This window comes from Aegilops tauschii, chromosome 1, assembly GCF_002575655.3.
Source record: "Aegilops tauschii subsp. strangulata cultivar AL8/78 chromosome 1, Aet v6.0, whole genome shotgun sequence".
NCBI lineage: Eukaryota > Viridiplantae > Streptophyta > Magnoliopsida > Poales > Poaceae > Aegilops > Aegilops tauschii.
Window position 1 is genome coordinate 493,829,831 of NC_053035.3, and position 13,601 is coordinate 493,843,431.

General features: G+C 48.2%; 2 protein-coding genes across 2 annotated transcripts; both read left to right on the forward strand.

The window, feature by feature from the left end:
• The first annotated feature begins 8,799 nt into the window (after positions 1-8,799).
• Positions 8,800-9,261, forward strand: LOC109766221 (uncharacterized). The gene has a single exon (XM_020324991.1). It carries the CDS (start codon positions 8,800-8,802, stop codon positions 9,259-9,261), a length of 462 nt encoding a protein of 153 aa, XP_020180580.1.
• A 2,515-nt stretch (positions 9,262-11,776) lies between these two features.
• LOC109766223 (RING-H2 finger protein ATL39-like) lies at positions 11,777-12,211 on the forward strand. The gene has a single exon (XM_020324992.1). It carries the CDS (start codon positions 11,777-11,779, stop codon positions 12,209-12,211), a length of 435 nt encoding a protein of 144 aa, XP_020180581.1.
• The last annotated feature ends 1,390 nt before the right edge of the window (positions 12,212-13,601 follow it).

Here is a 13,601-nt window from a genome sequence, read left to right on the forward strand (position 1 = left end):
TCTTAGCTTTGTCGGCGCCACTCCCCTCCCCTCATTTTCGGGCTGCATTGGTCACGCCCTGCCTCCCCTCACCTCACCCCTGGCTCTGGTCCCATGCCTCCTCACCTTATCTCTTCATTGACATTGGTTACACCCTGTCCCCCCTCATCTTACCCGTCCTCTCGTTCTCGTGTCGCCTCCTCTCTTCTCTCCATTGGCACCGGTCTCCCTCCCCTCCCCTCATATCTCCCCTTCACCTACCCGTGTTGCCTCCTCTAATCTCTACACCACCATCGATCCCTTACTTGACAACATCATCATGTTAGCGTGAGTGGGAGGATGTGAGACCCTACAATTGGCGTGTTGTTCTCCATGTCGGCCTTGGCGACTGGAGCTCGTGGCGAAGCCACCTCGTCATCAATCATGGCAACTAGGAGCTCGGAGCACCCCTTCTTTCTCGTCGGCCAAGTGACTCCACCCCTAGGTGTGGCGTCGTTGCTTTCATCCCCTCAAGATCAGTGTGGAGCTTGATATGGAGCCTCTTCACCACCGCAGTGGCTCATATCCAATGGCTTAGCTTTGTTGGTGTCGTTATCACACTTATTTGGTGGCTGACATCATCACCGGCCGTCAACATTATTTATGTATTTTTGCCTTGAATGCACATCCAAGATGAGCTATTTTACTATCTCAGAAGCATGTCCATCCAAGATGAGTTTTTGTGTCGATTATTTACTAAGCTAGCGCATCCCTAAGCATCATGCATTGTACAGGGCCTAAATGTTACATCTAAGTGACATTGCGGTGGATTATCATAGTCCTCGATGTTTCCTCAGGCCCGACCTAGGAACCCAAGAAATAGCAATTGCACAAGATGGTATGTGCATAAGGTCCATATAAAGCATACGGCCGGGCTTGTTTGATGCGTTGCCTTTCTGATTCTGAACCATACCTTCCGGTCATAAAGTCTTTTTTTAACACATTCCGGTTACAAAGTCACACGGTCCATATCTAACTCACCTTATGCGTACGCGTAATCAAGCTAGAGCACCGGCCGTCCGGCCTTACTCCATATATACTGCAAGAAAGAGATCACCGGCGGCAGCTAATTATACAATCTCGGCGTCCCGATCGACCAGAGCGTGCCAAAGAGATCACCGGCCGTCCGGCCTTACTCCATATAAAGCAAACAATCTCGGCGTCCCGATCGACCAGAGCGTGCCAACGACGGCTATGATCAACCATTTTCTGGTCATCGCCCTAGCTTGCGTTCTCGGGCCGGCTTTCGTGTTTTTATGTTACGTGCTCTACGCCGGCGCCTGCGCCTGCGCGAGGGCAATTACGTCTCTGGAGTGGCACCCGTCGTCACCGCCACAGGTCCAACTCGAAGGAATGCGCAGCACGGTAGCCCGGCCGGGCAAGCGCCAGAGCCGGTCGTCGTGGAGAAGCCACGGCTTGGGTATTTCCTGAGGGGGGCGGTGGAGTGAGAGGGGCATCGGAGGTGTGTCTGATCTGCCTGGACGCTCTGGAGGACCGGAAGGAGAGCAGCGAGGTGCCGGCGTGCGGCCACGCGTACTGCCGGGAATGCATCGCGATGTGCCCACTTTGTAGGGTGCTCATCGTGCCGGGGTCAGCGCCACTCTCGGCTGCCAAGGATATGATGGTCTAGGAGAAACCATACGGTGAAAGGAAACAAAGATGTTGATGTTGCCGCGAAAATCAAATGAAACTATGCTTTAGAGCTTGTGAAACATTTTGAAAAAACAGAATGTACTATGTTCTTGAGGCCGTGTCCAGCTTGACGATTAACCCACCAAGATGTTTATTGTCCCGCCCGTGTGGGAGGCGGTGGCGCCGGGCGATGCGGTGGTGAACGCGCGGAAGGACAAGACGGCGCGCGCGTTGCTGCTCGGAGCGCTGCCGGAGGACGTGTTGCTGCAGGTGTCGACGAAGCTCACCGCCAGGGAGGTATGGGACTCCCTGAAGGTGAGGTTCGTCGGCGCCGATCAGCGAGGCTGGCGCCGATCGGGTCCGCGCGGCGAATTCGACCGCATGAAGATGGCGGACGGCGAGGAGCTCGACGTGTACGGCGGGAGGCTCGCGGCGAGGTATGCCAACCTCAGGGAGACGCTGGGCGACGCGGCGCTCGTCAAGAAGCTGCTGGATACAGTGCCGGATCGGCTCTTCCCCGTCGTCGCGGCATCGAGCAGTCCCACGACACGACGACGATGGCGTTCGACGAAGCGCTCGGGCGGCTGCGCGCGTTCGACGAGCGGGTTCGGCGCCGTGGACAAGACGGCAGCGTGCGTGGCGGTGATTAGCTGCTGCTGACCATGGCGCAGTGGCGGGCGCGGGAGCGGCAGCAGGGAGGAGCGCGCGACGACAACGACGGGCGGAGCGTGGCGTCGGGCAATGGCGGCAACCGACGCGGGCGCTGCTACAAGTGCGGCGAGCGCGGCTGTCCCCGGTTGCGGAGGGAGCCGGCGGCGGAGCGCGCGCTGATGGCGGACGCCGGCGTTGAAGACGGCAGACTCCTCTGAGCCATGGCTTAGGGGGGTGAATGTTAGGAATAAGCCGTGGACGTCACGGGGGCAACCACGTCGGGTGCGTGTGCGTGCGCGCACCGGACGCGTCGGGTGCAGTCTAAGCTGCATCGAGTCCGTGGCGTGGTGTCCGTGCGAGTGTCTGGGAATAGTCCAGTGTAGTCCGACTTGTGTATGGAGTTTGTATGTGCGTGAGTTAGTAGTGCAGCGGTAGCAGGGTGGCCGTGGCGTTCGGTTGGAGCTCGCCCGCGTGGAGCGCGTACATGCGCGTCCTGTGCGTGGGCCGGAGTATGCTGAGCGTGGCGAATGCAGCGCGGGAGCGAGACGTGGAGACCTAGTCGCGTGGTGGAGTTGGTGGCTCCATGCGCGAGGGCGGAAGACTCGGCAGGAGAGCGCGTACGTGCGTGTAGAGCTAGCTGGAGTTCGTTTCGTGGGCGCTGCGTCGCCGAGTGGCTATAAGTCACGATGTACTGCTCATGTGTCTAGGGTGGAGGCTTACGAGTTCGTGCTCGTGGAAGTGGCGTTCGAGCGCCGAAAAATACCCTCCCGTGCAGGGCCGTCTCCAGGAATTTGAGGCCCCGGGACGAATCACAAATGAGGCCCTAAATTTTTAAAAAATTATAGAACTTAAGAACTATCCCAAAAAATACATCACAGCTTTATAAGAAATACCTCACAAGAAAGCATACAAAAATTTACTGGTTGCACAATATATGTAGAACTGGAACTATCTAACAAACTAGATAAAACATGACAAAAGATACAAATAATATTAATGGATACAAAAGAATACCAAATTAATAGCTTGCTTCATCGGTGCCTCCCCGCATGTGTAGACACCATCTTCATCTTATTTTTCTGTAAGATAAATTCATCAATTTGAGTTTAATACATACATATACACAGTAATTTTTCAATTCAATATAAATTCAATTTCACATGTATCAATGTAGAAATCAACTTATACAGCATGCAAGTTCAAATCTTGTCTCGGTCTAATAAACTACCCAAGATTAGTGGCCAAGGCAGCGAGCACACTGTGGTTGTTTCTCGGCTTTGTAGGTGCTGCCAAGTCCTGGACGCCCGAAGGCAGCAGCACGAAGGCTGGGGCGGCCGGGGAGCACTGCCGGGAACGGTGCAGTGGCGCCAGCGTGCAGCAGCTAGCGGGTGGGGCTGGTGTAAAGGAGAGCGGCCGCTGGCGGCGGTCTGCAGCAGACCAGCAGTCATCGATTCGTTGCACCGGAGCATGGGAGAAGATGCGAGAGAGGCGGCGCGCGCGTTCGTGGGCAGGACTGGGGACGGGGGCTGGGCTGGGGAGGGTCGCAACCCTAGGGCTCGGTGCGCATATTGTGCAGAACAGCGTCGAACCATCGATACTCGGATACGTGCGGGACAAACTGAAGCGATGTAACTCTGATTTTCTCTTCGATCGGGGGCCCCTCGATTTTGGGGGCCCTGTGCGGTCGGCCACTTTGGCCCCCCTTGTCGACGGGCCTGCTCCCGTGTCTACTGTCTCCTTCCTTCCTCCCTTCTTCTGCTTGGTTCAGGCTAGAGAGCGACAGAGAGGAGAGCTAGGGCTAAACAGCGGTTGGGCACCGCAACAACAATAACTTCAGAAGAAAGTATATATACTAAGGATGAAAACGGCGCGGAAACGGACAGAACTGGGTGCTACCATAATTGTTTTCATATTTTCTTTACAGAAGCGGAAACGAATACAGAAACCCCGGAAACGAATATGGAAACAAATACTACCGGAAACAGACACAAAGCGAATACAGAGCGGACACAGAAACAAAACGGTTTGTTGACCAGAACTTAAAACCCCTTTGAATCATAGAGAAATATAGACAAAAACAAACAAATTTATGGAATTGTTAACCCGACTACAAAATAATATGGTTGTGTTAGTAACATAGGATAGTATTGTAGTAGTACATGACAATTCCGTATAGGGTCTAATTGAGTACGTGTGTGGTAATAAAAGTTGGTCCTCAAATGATCCATTCTGCTCATTCTACTCATTGTGTCGTTGTGTGTTATTTGGTAGTTAGGCTAAAAAGCAGCAATAGGCCTATAGTAGAAACGGAAATTCCATATTTACGGAAACGAAAAGTTCCGTTTCCACGTCAGTTCCACCAGAAAACACTGTTCCATTTTTGTTTCCGTTTCCGCATAAAAAATTCCATTTTAATTTTTGTTTTGCAAATTTCCATTTCCGTTTTCATATTTCCTCTCCGTTTCCATTTTTCTTCCGGAAAAGCGGAAACTTTCCACTCCATTTTCATCCCTAATATATACATTGCTATCTCTCGTCCTTTTTTTATACGGAATTGCTAATTTTCATCTGGATGAAAACAATTGGCTTTCATCCGTTTGTGAGCCGCCTCTGTCCCGAGATTTGTGCTTATCTGGCCCGCTCAGGTGGTGTGTTTTCTTATCGGGCCCCTCAATTTCCGGGGAGACCCGTTTACATTCCCCTCGCTACGGCCCGTGTTTGTAGTGTTCTTTTTCTTTTTGAATTTTTAAAATTTAGAGAGGGGGGGGGCATCCGACATTCTTGCTTCAGTTGCGCCGGCCCTCCGGCTCCCCCACCATTTTCCCCATCGGAGGTCTGCAGCATGTCTCGGCCCCCGCACCCACCCCGGCCCTTATTTTCCCCTACCGGCATTTCTGATCCTCTGATTCAGTATGTCCATCAATTTTGGCTTCATCCTTGTATCTGTTGTTGTTGTGTGTAGGGGTTTTTCGGTCAGATATGCTAACATGTCTATCCCCTTTCTCTGTTGCGTGTGGTAATTCCCCCCACCTAGTCTTAGATGTACTCCCTCTATTTCTAAATATAAAACTTTTTAGAGATTTCAATAGGGACAACATATGGATGTATATAGACATATTTTATAGTGTAGATTCACTCATTTTGCTCCATATGTAGTCAGTATTGGAATCTCTAAAAAGGCTTATATTTAGAACAAACGGAGTATTCGGGTACCATTGTTAGTGGATTTGAATCTCATCTGTTGTGTGAGCTAGTTTAGGGTTCCACTTGTAGTTTGATTGATCTGTTATCTGGTTAGTTGTTCGAATTCGGTGGGTTGTCATGCCCTAATGTTCAATTCGAACATGCTGGAACGTATTTAGTGACTTAAGTCCCCTGGTCGCCTTAGATTCACTAGTATCTTTGTTTGTGGATGTAGGTTATATATCCCATGTGCCGTTTGTTATGTATTGTTCTTTGTGTTCGGCGGGAATAGCAAGTGAACAAGCTTAGGTTTGCCTCTGTAGTTCCTTTTCCAAGCTTAGGTTTAGTGGGAATTTCGTTCGTTCATTCGAGGGGGTTTGATGTGGGCTGTTTTTGGAGTGAGGTGGGTTGTTTAGTGGTTTAGTGTGAATATCCTAGCTCTCCTGTCTATCTATTTTTGTAAATTCAGCTATGTTCTTGTGTAACTGTGAGATTGCTATAGATTGTCCATGTCATTCTTGTCTGGTTTTTACTATGTAAATGTGAGATTGCTCTTCTGGACTTCCCTGGTTATTTGTTAGTGTAATTTTAGTGTTCTGTAAGCGATTTTACACTGCATATTGTAGTGTAATTCTTAGTGGATTTACAGTGCTATAGGTTAGTTCCTCGTTTTTCATTTGGTGGTGGATTCTTTAGTGGATTTACACTGTAATCCTTAGTGGTAACACCCACGCAAAAGAAGCCAACGCACTAAAGCCCAGCCCAAATGGCGTTGATGCCCAAGGCTGATAAATGACGTGAAAGGGCAACCCAACACACCAAAAGACTTTTTCTTTTCTTCTTTGAACCAGACAAAGCTTGGTAGATCCGTAGATGAACAAAGACAATTGACTTCCAAGAGATCATATTGGTTGGTGCCTGGTGCATATGGTGGCAACGAAGGGAATCCGTGAAGGGGGAAGTGGTGGCGAGTCCTCCTAAATCGGCACTGGCTATACATGCGATAACAATGAATTATGCGGGGGCTTCGAGTGCTGGCCAAATTACTTAAGGGAAGTGGTCTAAACCTTGTCACAACATGTATAAGATGAACGTGGACACATGCTTTATGGAGGATGGATGCGGGGCTACTGCGACCGTTCTTCGGAACCACCATGGACAGGCTTTGGCTGGTTCATCATCCCTGGTTAGTCACGTTCTCGATGCCCCTTCCGCCGAGGCGATGGCATTGAAAAATGGTATGATGCTTGCAGACCAGCTTGGATGTTCCAATATCACTTTCGAATCAGACTGTCTCGAAATTATCTTAGCATGCAAGGTGGAGTGGACATTCCGAGTCCTTATTCGGCGATTTTGAGTGACTGCTTTTTATTAGCTCAAATAATTGGGCCAGTATCTTATGCTCATTGTTCAAGAGGGGCAAACCAAGTGGCACACAAGTTAGCTAGACGTTGTTACGATTCTAATTTTGTAATCTCGTCGGATAAGGATCCTCCACAGTTTATTCTAGCTGAACTTGTTTCTGATGTATTCCTTATTTGAGTTGAATAAAGTGTGCCACAAGTTCAAAAAAAAAACAAAGACAATTGACTTGTTAAAAAAACACGAGGAGTATAACTTGTGTGTCAACCACACACCACCCCACGGTACACAAACCATGCATGCATTCCATAGGGATACTCCTCCATGCACATCTGTCAATTTTCTCCCTAATTTCTTGTGTTATTAGTACGTGATGAGCAACTGTTATTAGTACACCTGACTAAAGCTACAGGAGTCCACACACGCGTATGCTTTTTTGAGAGAAACTTTCAATTTATTCATCAACTGTCAAGGTAGTACAAATAACACTAGAAGTAAAAAATACATTCCGGTCCGTAGACCACCTAGCAACTACTACAAGCACTGGTGCGAGACAAAGGTGCGCTATTGTCTTCGCTCCTCCCTCATCGGAGTCAGGAAAACCTTGTTGTAATAGATAGTCGGAAAGTCATCGTGCTAAGGCCTCATAGCTCCAGCACACCAAAACAACAATCGCCGCCAATGAAGAGAAACATATATCGGAAGGATCCAACATGTAGACACACGAACACAGACGAAAAAAGACAGGATCCACGTGGATCCACCGAAGACAAACGCCGATCGAATCCTTTGAGATTGAACGGAGACAAACCTGCACATGCCCTCCGACGATGCTAGAAACACCACCAGGATGGGAACTAGGCCGGGAGACACATGCATATGCGCTGGCTAATTTTTCCACTTATGGCAACTTAATGAAGAGTGAAAGGATACTTGTGTTGTTATGGGTTGGGCGCTTGGCTCACCACAAACACACAAATAGCACGAAATCGAGACAAAAACTAACAAATAACGGACAATGGGTGAGCTTATTTCTCTGCTGACGTGGGATAATGTCCCCAAAATAAAATAAAATTGGTGCGTACGTCCCAACTAAACGAGCCCTAGACAGATCCCAAAATAAATTATGTGTTTGTTAAAAACATGTTAACTACTACTAGATGTCACATCAGATAGACCCCAAAATAAAATAGAAGGGTCTGTCTAGAACTTAGAACGAAGTCTCAGTCGAGTGACGTCAGCGTAGCTGTGGTGCTGCAAGCAGCATGGCTGGATGTTGCAAACGGCGATGAAAAATGTTGCAACGATACTGCAATCAACGACAACATATGTAACAATTATTTTGGTAAAAATGCTACAACCGTCAAAAAAGGAGGTTGCGGCCGATGAGGTGATGTGCTGCAATCGATGAGGGACGACATGCTACAACCAGCAAGACAGATGTTGCAACCGGCAAGAAAAAATGTTGCAAACAATGGAACAAAATGCTGCAACAAGGTCGACTGAGACTTCGTTAAATCTCAGTCGACTGATTTTTAGCAAGCCCGAAAACAGAATTGGTGCATATACCTTACAAAACCCACAAGAAATAGTAAAAAGTTGACAATGTAGTAATATACTCCACTACGTGTGCCCTCGCAAAGAAAAAAAAAACACTACGTGTGAGATTGCTAAAGTGCCGACGCTGTTTTCCGTTCCAGATACAGATCGAGTTAACATGTGACTCCGCCTACAAATCAGATCCTGACCACCGGCCGTTGTTGCTGATATATATACTCCTGATGGAAAACTGCTCCTATATTGTATTGCAAGAAAGAAATCTCCGGCCAACTAAATCCGTAGAAACAAACACACAAGAGGCGGAGGAGCCAATCTCCACGTAGTACGTACATCCAGATTCACCACGCTAGCTGGGGCGTCCCGCAGCTTTCCCGCGCCGAACGAACGAGCACGATGATGTGGGAGGACATCATGGCCCTCGTTGCTATCCTCGTCGCGGCATTGGGCGTCTGCCTAATCTGGTGCATGGCACCAGCTGCAGAGGTGGAGCAAGGACATAACGTGCCCCCCATGGGTCGAAGGAGGGGGAGGTGGCCGGGCTCGCAGCCGCGAAGGCCGGCGCCGGCGGCGCGGGTCGTCGTGGGGAAGCCGCAGCAGCTGGTCTACTTCTCGTACCCCGCAGCGCCCGACGCGGAGGGCGGCGGAGGGACGGCCGCAGGGTCGGTGGTGGTGTGCGCCATCTGCCTGGAGGCGCTGGTCGGCGGGGCGGAGTGCAGCGAGGTGCCGGCGTGCCGGCACGTGTTCCACCGGGGCTGCCTCGCGCTGTGGATCAAGAGCAAGAGCACCTGCCCGCTCTGCAGGGAGCTTGTCGTGGCAGGGTCAGAACCCCTCACGGCTGCCGAGGCCATGGTTTAGTTTAACTGGTCTAGATCTAGCCCATGCCGACGGATGATGAAGCTGTTGTTTGCTGGGAAAATATCTAGTGCCTCCCACGCTTGGGGTGCTCCCGGTGCTCCAAATGTCCGAAAAACATTTTTTAAATGTTCAAAAAATTCTGAAAAAAATGCAGCACATCGACGGAACATCGATGTCTCTTGTCACAAAAATTCAAATCAAAATTCGGAATATTGCTCGAGATACAAAAATGACAAATTTAGCTGTTGTACTTGCGCGCATTTTTCAGATTCTATGTGGGCTTTCTTGCAAAAATGTTCACCATCTCACAGGAGCTGTTGGATTTGAGATCCAACGGCTGAGGTCGCACGGGAGCACCTAAGCTTAGGTGCTCCCGGAGCACCAGATATTTTCCCGTTGTTTGCTACCCTTTCAGATCAACCAAAGCGCCCATCACATACGTGGATCTGGTGTCCGTTCTGCATGCATGCACGCATACACATCACATGTTTGGTGAAGCCTCGCTGAATCCTTTTAGGTAGGTAGCTCAGAATCTTTTTTCAATACTGCGTTGGCAGGGTCTTGAAGTCTAGACCTGCTATTTCGGATACCATATTTAGTCCTTAGAGGTGGGATCGATGTATGCCGCAGTGTCCTGAACTCAAGACCTCATGTTTCGGATACCATATTGAATTAATGCTCCAGCCAACTCATCCAAAAGTATGAACTGATGGAGAGAGACTGGCAATATATTTCAACATGGTCAAGGCTGGACGGCATGTATATGTACATAGACAACATGCCATTTTTTTCTTCATGTCTGGAACTTATTAGCGGACACCATATAGTTGTAATCGTGAAAATTAAGAAAGGAATTAAGGTAAATGAGTGGGACGATACATGCCCCCGGCTATAAGTTTTTTGCGTTTGCCTTTGATGTGATCAATCTAATGCTGAAGTTCTAACAATTTGCCTTAGAGAAGTGTCGAAGATTTAAAGATGCTTTTGCCCCGGAAGATTTAAAGTGTCGAAGATTTAGCGGCAATGAGCTGACAGTATAGTCAATAGGTGGTGTAGTGATCAGGAGGATCAGACGATCATCATTCCTGAAGTGGCAAGGAGGAAGGCGACAACTCTGGTCGCCAAGGCGATGCTACGCAATCGTTGATGGCAGCAATGGTGCCGAGGTTTAGCGCCGAAAAGTCGTCATGATTGTCCTGGGGGTGTAATCAATAAGCTAGGCCTGCGAGTTAGCACTGTCTCCATGTGTCGTCCTCATGTCCAAGTGCTCGTCTTTGAGGATTTGTTGAAGATGAAGCACGTCCATTTACGTGTCTCGGCAAGAGCATCAAGTTCAAATATGTGGGGGGCGATAAACCAACGAAGGTGTCTTTTTAAGAGGCCATGCCTCTACATGAAACTGGAGTGGATGGTGTAACCCACGAGGTAGCCAGCATATATCTCGCTGGAGTGGATGATGTAGTCCACAAGATGGTGTATTCTACAAGATTAGTAGTGGTAATCCAGATGGTTGGTAAATCGCTAAACCAAAACTGAATGATATATTGCAACGAACAATCTAGTCAATAATTTGATTTGTCGTGGAGCGAGATCTGTAAATCGGCAAGATGTGAATTCTCGACGAGTCAAGACCAGGAGTGAACCAATCTATGATTGGATGGTTAGTAGGACAGTGGTATCTCCGGCTCACTAGAGTTTAAGTCCTAGACTTGACATTGATGTTCGCATTTTTCATTATTTATTTCAGGCCTTTCGGCAATGTGCGTTCAGTGGGAGTAGACGTTCATGTCGGCTACAAAGGTGTGTGTGACGACTTCGTCAATCTTACGATAATGTGTTGGCTCAGACTTTCGGAGGTGCTCGTAAGGATAGAGCGTGCATGACCTACGTTCTACAGGGGTGAGTGTGTGACTTAGATTCAGCGAATCTGAACCGACGTAATCGGAGTAGTGGTTGTGTAGTAGTAGGGCATGTACAATGGTTGATAAAATAGTCCTATCTTAAATTTTGCATATAATTTAGAGATGACCAAAAAGATGTCTATAATGGGTCATTTCTTAGTCTTATCTTCAATAACTGGATATTCCTAAAAACGTGGTGAGACATATAGAGGTCATCTCTTGTCTTCTCTTAAGTAAGAGAAGACAAGCCTTTTCTTATGAGTTCTCTCTCCTCTACCTCATAATTTATCCAACGTGTCACTTCTAAGATAGCACCATTGTACATGCTCATCCTAGTCCCTGTCCAAGTACTAGTAAGGTTTAGGAATCTCGTCAGAGGTTTTGAAAAAAGGGAATCTCGTCAGAGTCGGCTTTGGCTACGTTTGATCTGGGCTGGACGATGTGCATGTATGCACCGGCAACAATACCAATGTAACCGTGGAAATTAAGAAAATATAGGGAAAAAAGGTTATGATACAGCCCTTAGCTACAAGTTTTTTGCCCAGCTGTTTGTGATTTCGATCCTTTGGTGAAGTTCCAACTTCCAACAGACCACGCCAGTGCGAACGACGACGATGGACATCATCATCCAGGGCGTCCTTGGTACCCTGATTTGGGCATTTGTTGCCGTCTGCATAGTCATCTGTTGCATCCGTTCAAAGGCCGCGGCGGACGAAAGAAGGCGCTTGGGGCCAGGCTCACAACATCGGAGGCCGGGGCCGGCGAGGGTCGTCGTAGGGGAGCCGCGACAGCTGGTCTACTTCTCGTACCCCGCCGATACCGAGGACGGCCGAGGGACGGTCGGGGCGTCGGTGGTGGTGTGCGCGATCTGCCTGGAGGCGTTGGTGGGCGGGGCGGAGTGCAGCGAGGTGCCGGCGTGCCGGCACGTGTTCCACCGGGGCTGCCTCGCGCTGTGGATCGAGAGCAAGGGCACCTGCCCGCTCTGCAGGGAGCATGTCGTGCCGGGCCCGGGGCCAGAGCCCCCGTCAGCTGCTGATAACATGGTTTAGCATCATTAGGGCTTGTTCATTGATACTCCCTCCTTAAAGAAATATCGATGCGGTTAGATCATTAAGTAGTAATGTGAACATTTTTATATTTCTTTACAGATGGAGTAAGTATAATAGAAGATGAATATGTTGCTGCATTTATTTCGCAAAAGAAAGAAACTGTTACTGTATTTGCTGACAAATGTTGGCGCGTGTTCGGCTAAACAGGGAATATGGCGAGCCGTGGTGAACAACTTTGCCCTCTTCTTAAAGATGGATTCTCGCTACTCGTGGCGGGGTTTGTGTCTCGTGTGTTTGTGTGCATGGCTTCCGCTAGGCTGAAGTTTGTTTGGCGGTGTTTTTTGTAGTGTCTGTCAAGCAGCCACTGGTTGTGGTCTTGTCTTGATCGCTTTGTTGTTTCAACCTAGTCTTGTGCTTGCACGGTTGGAAATCTTTCTCTCTATCAATAGATTGACACGCAAGCTTTGTGTTTTCTCGAAAAGAAATTGATGCATCTACCCCCAAGAAAGGACCGCGCTAACGACGGTTGGAGATCTTTTTCTCTGTCAATGGATCGACACGCAAGCTTTGCATTTTCTCGAAAACAAATTGACGCATCAACCCACAAGAAAGGCGGCGCTAACAACGGTTGGAAATCTTTCTCTCTATCAATGGATCGACACGCAAGCTTTGCGTTTTCTCGGAAGGAAATTGACGCATCTACCCACAAGAAAGGATCGGACTAACGACGGTTGAAAACCTTTCTCTCTATCAATGGATCGACACGCAAGCGTTGCATTCTCTCGAAATGAACCCACAAGAAATTGACACGTCTACTCTACAGAACCCACAAGAAAGGACTGAACTAACCGACGACCGTTCAGATTTAGCAATAGATCGGAACACTTCCCCACGTGCAATTTCCTCTTCCTCTCATTACATGCATGTGTGCATGCATATGAAAAAAAAACCTCCTTCCACGTGTACTTTTTTTTCTCTCTAATTCCATGCATACAGAAAAAGACAAGAGATGCTCGTGTCATCTTATATTCTTCCACTTTGAAAATTTAAAGTGTTTTGCAGCTTTAATCATCGGTTTGATTCAAAATTCATTTTTAACATCGAATTTGTCGCGACGAGATCTTCCAAACTGTATCTCATGTTGATATATTCCAACGCATAGTGATTCACCAGGTTCAATCGGTTGTTTTTTTACCCATGTTCAGTCGGTAGTTCAATAGGTGAAAAAAAATGTTTTATGTGTTAACGTTTACGTAAAAAAATAGTTTCATATATTTTAGTGTATTATACGCGACATGTCAAATAGTATATTTGGTTCAAATTTTCAGTGTGCCAAATTGATGCTTATTTTTTGGGTGCTGCAGCTACTGCCGAACAGTTTTAATAAAGT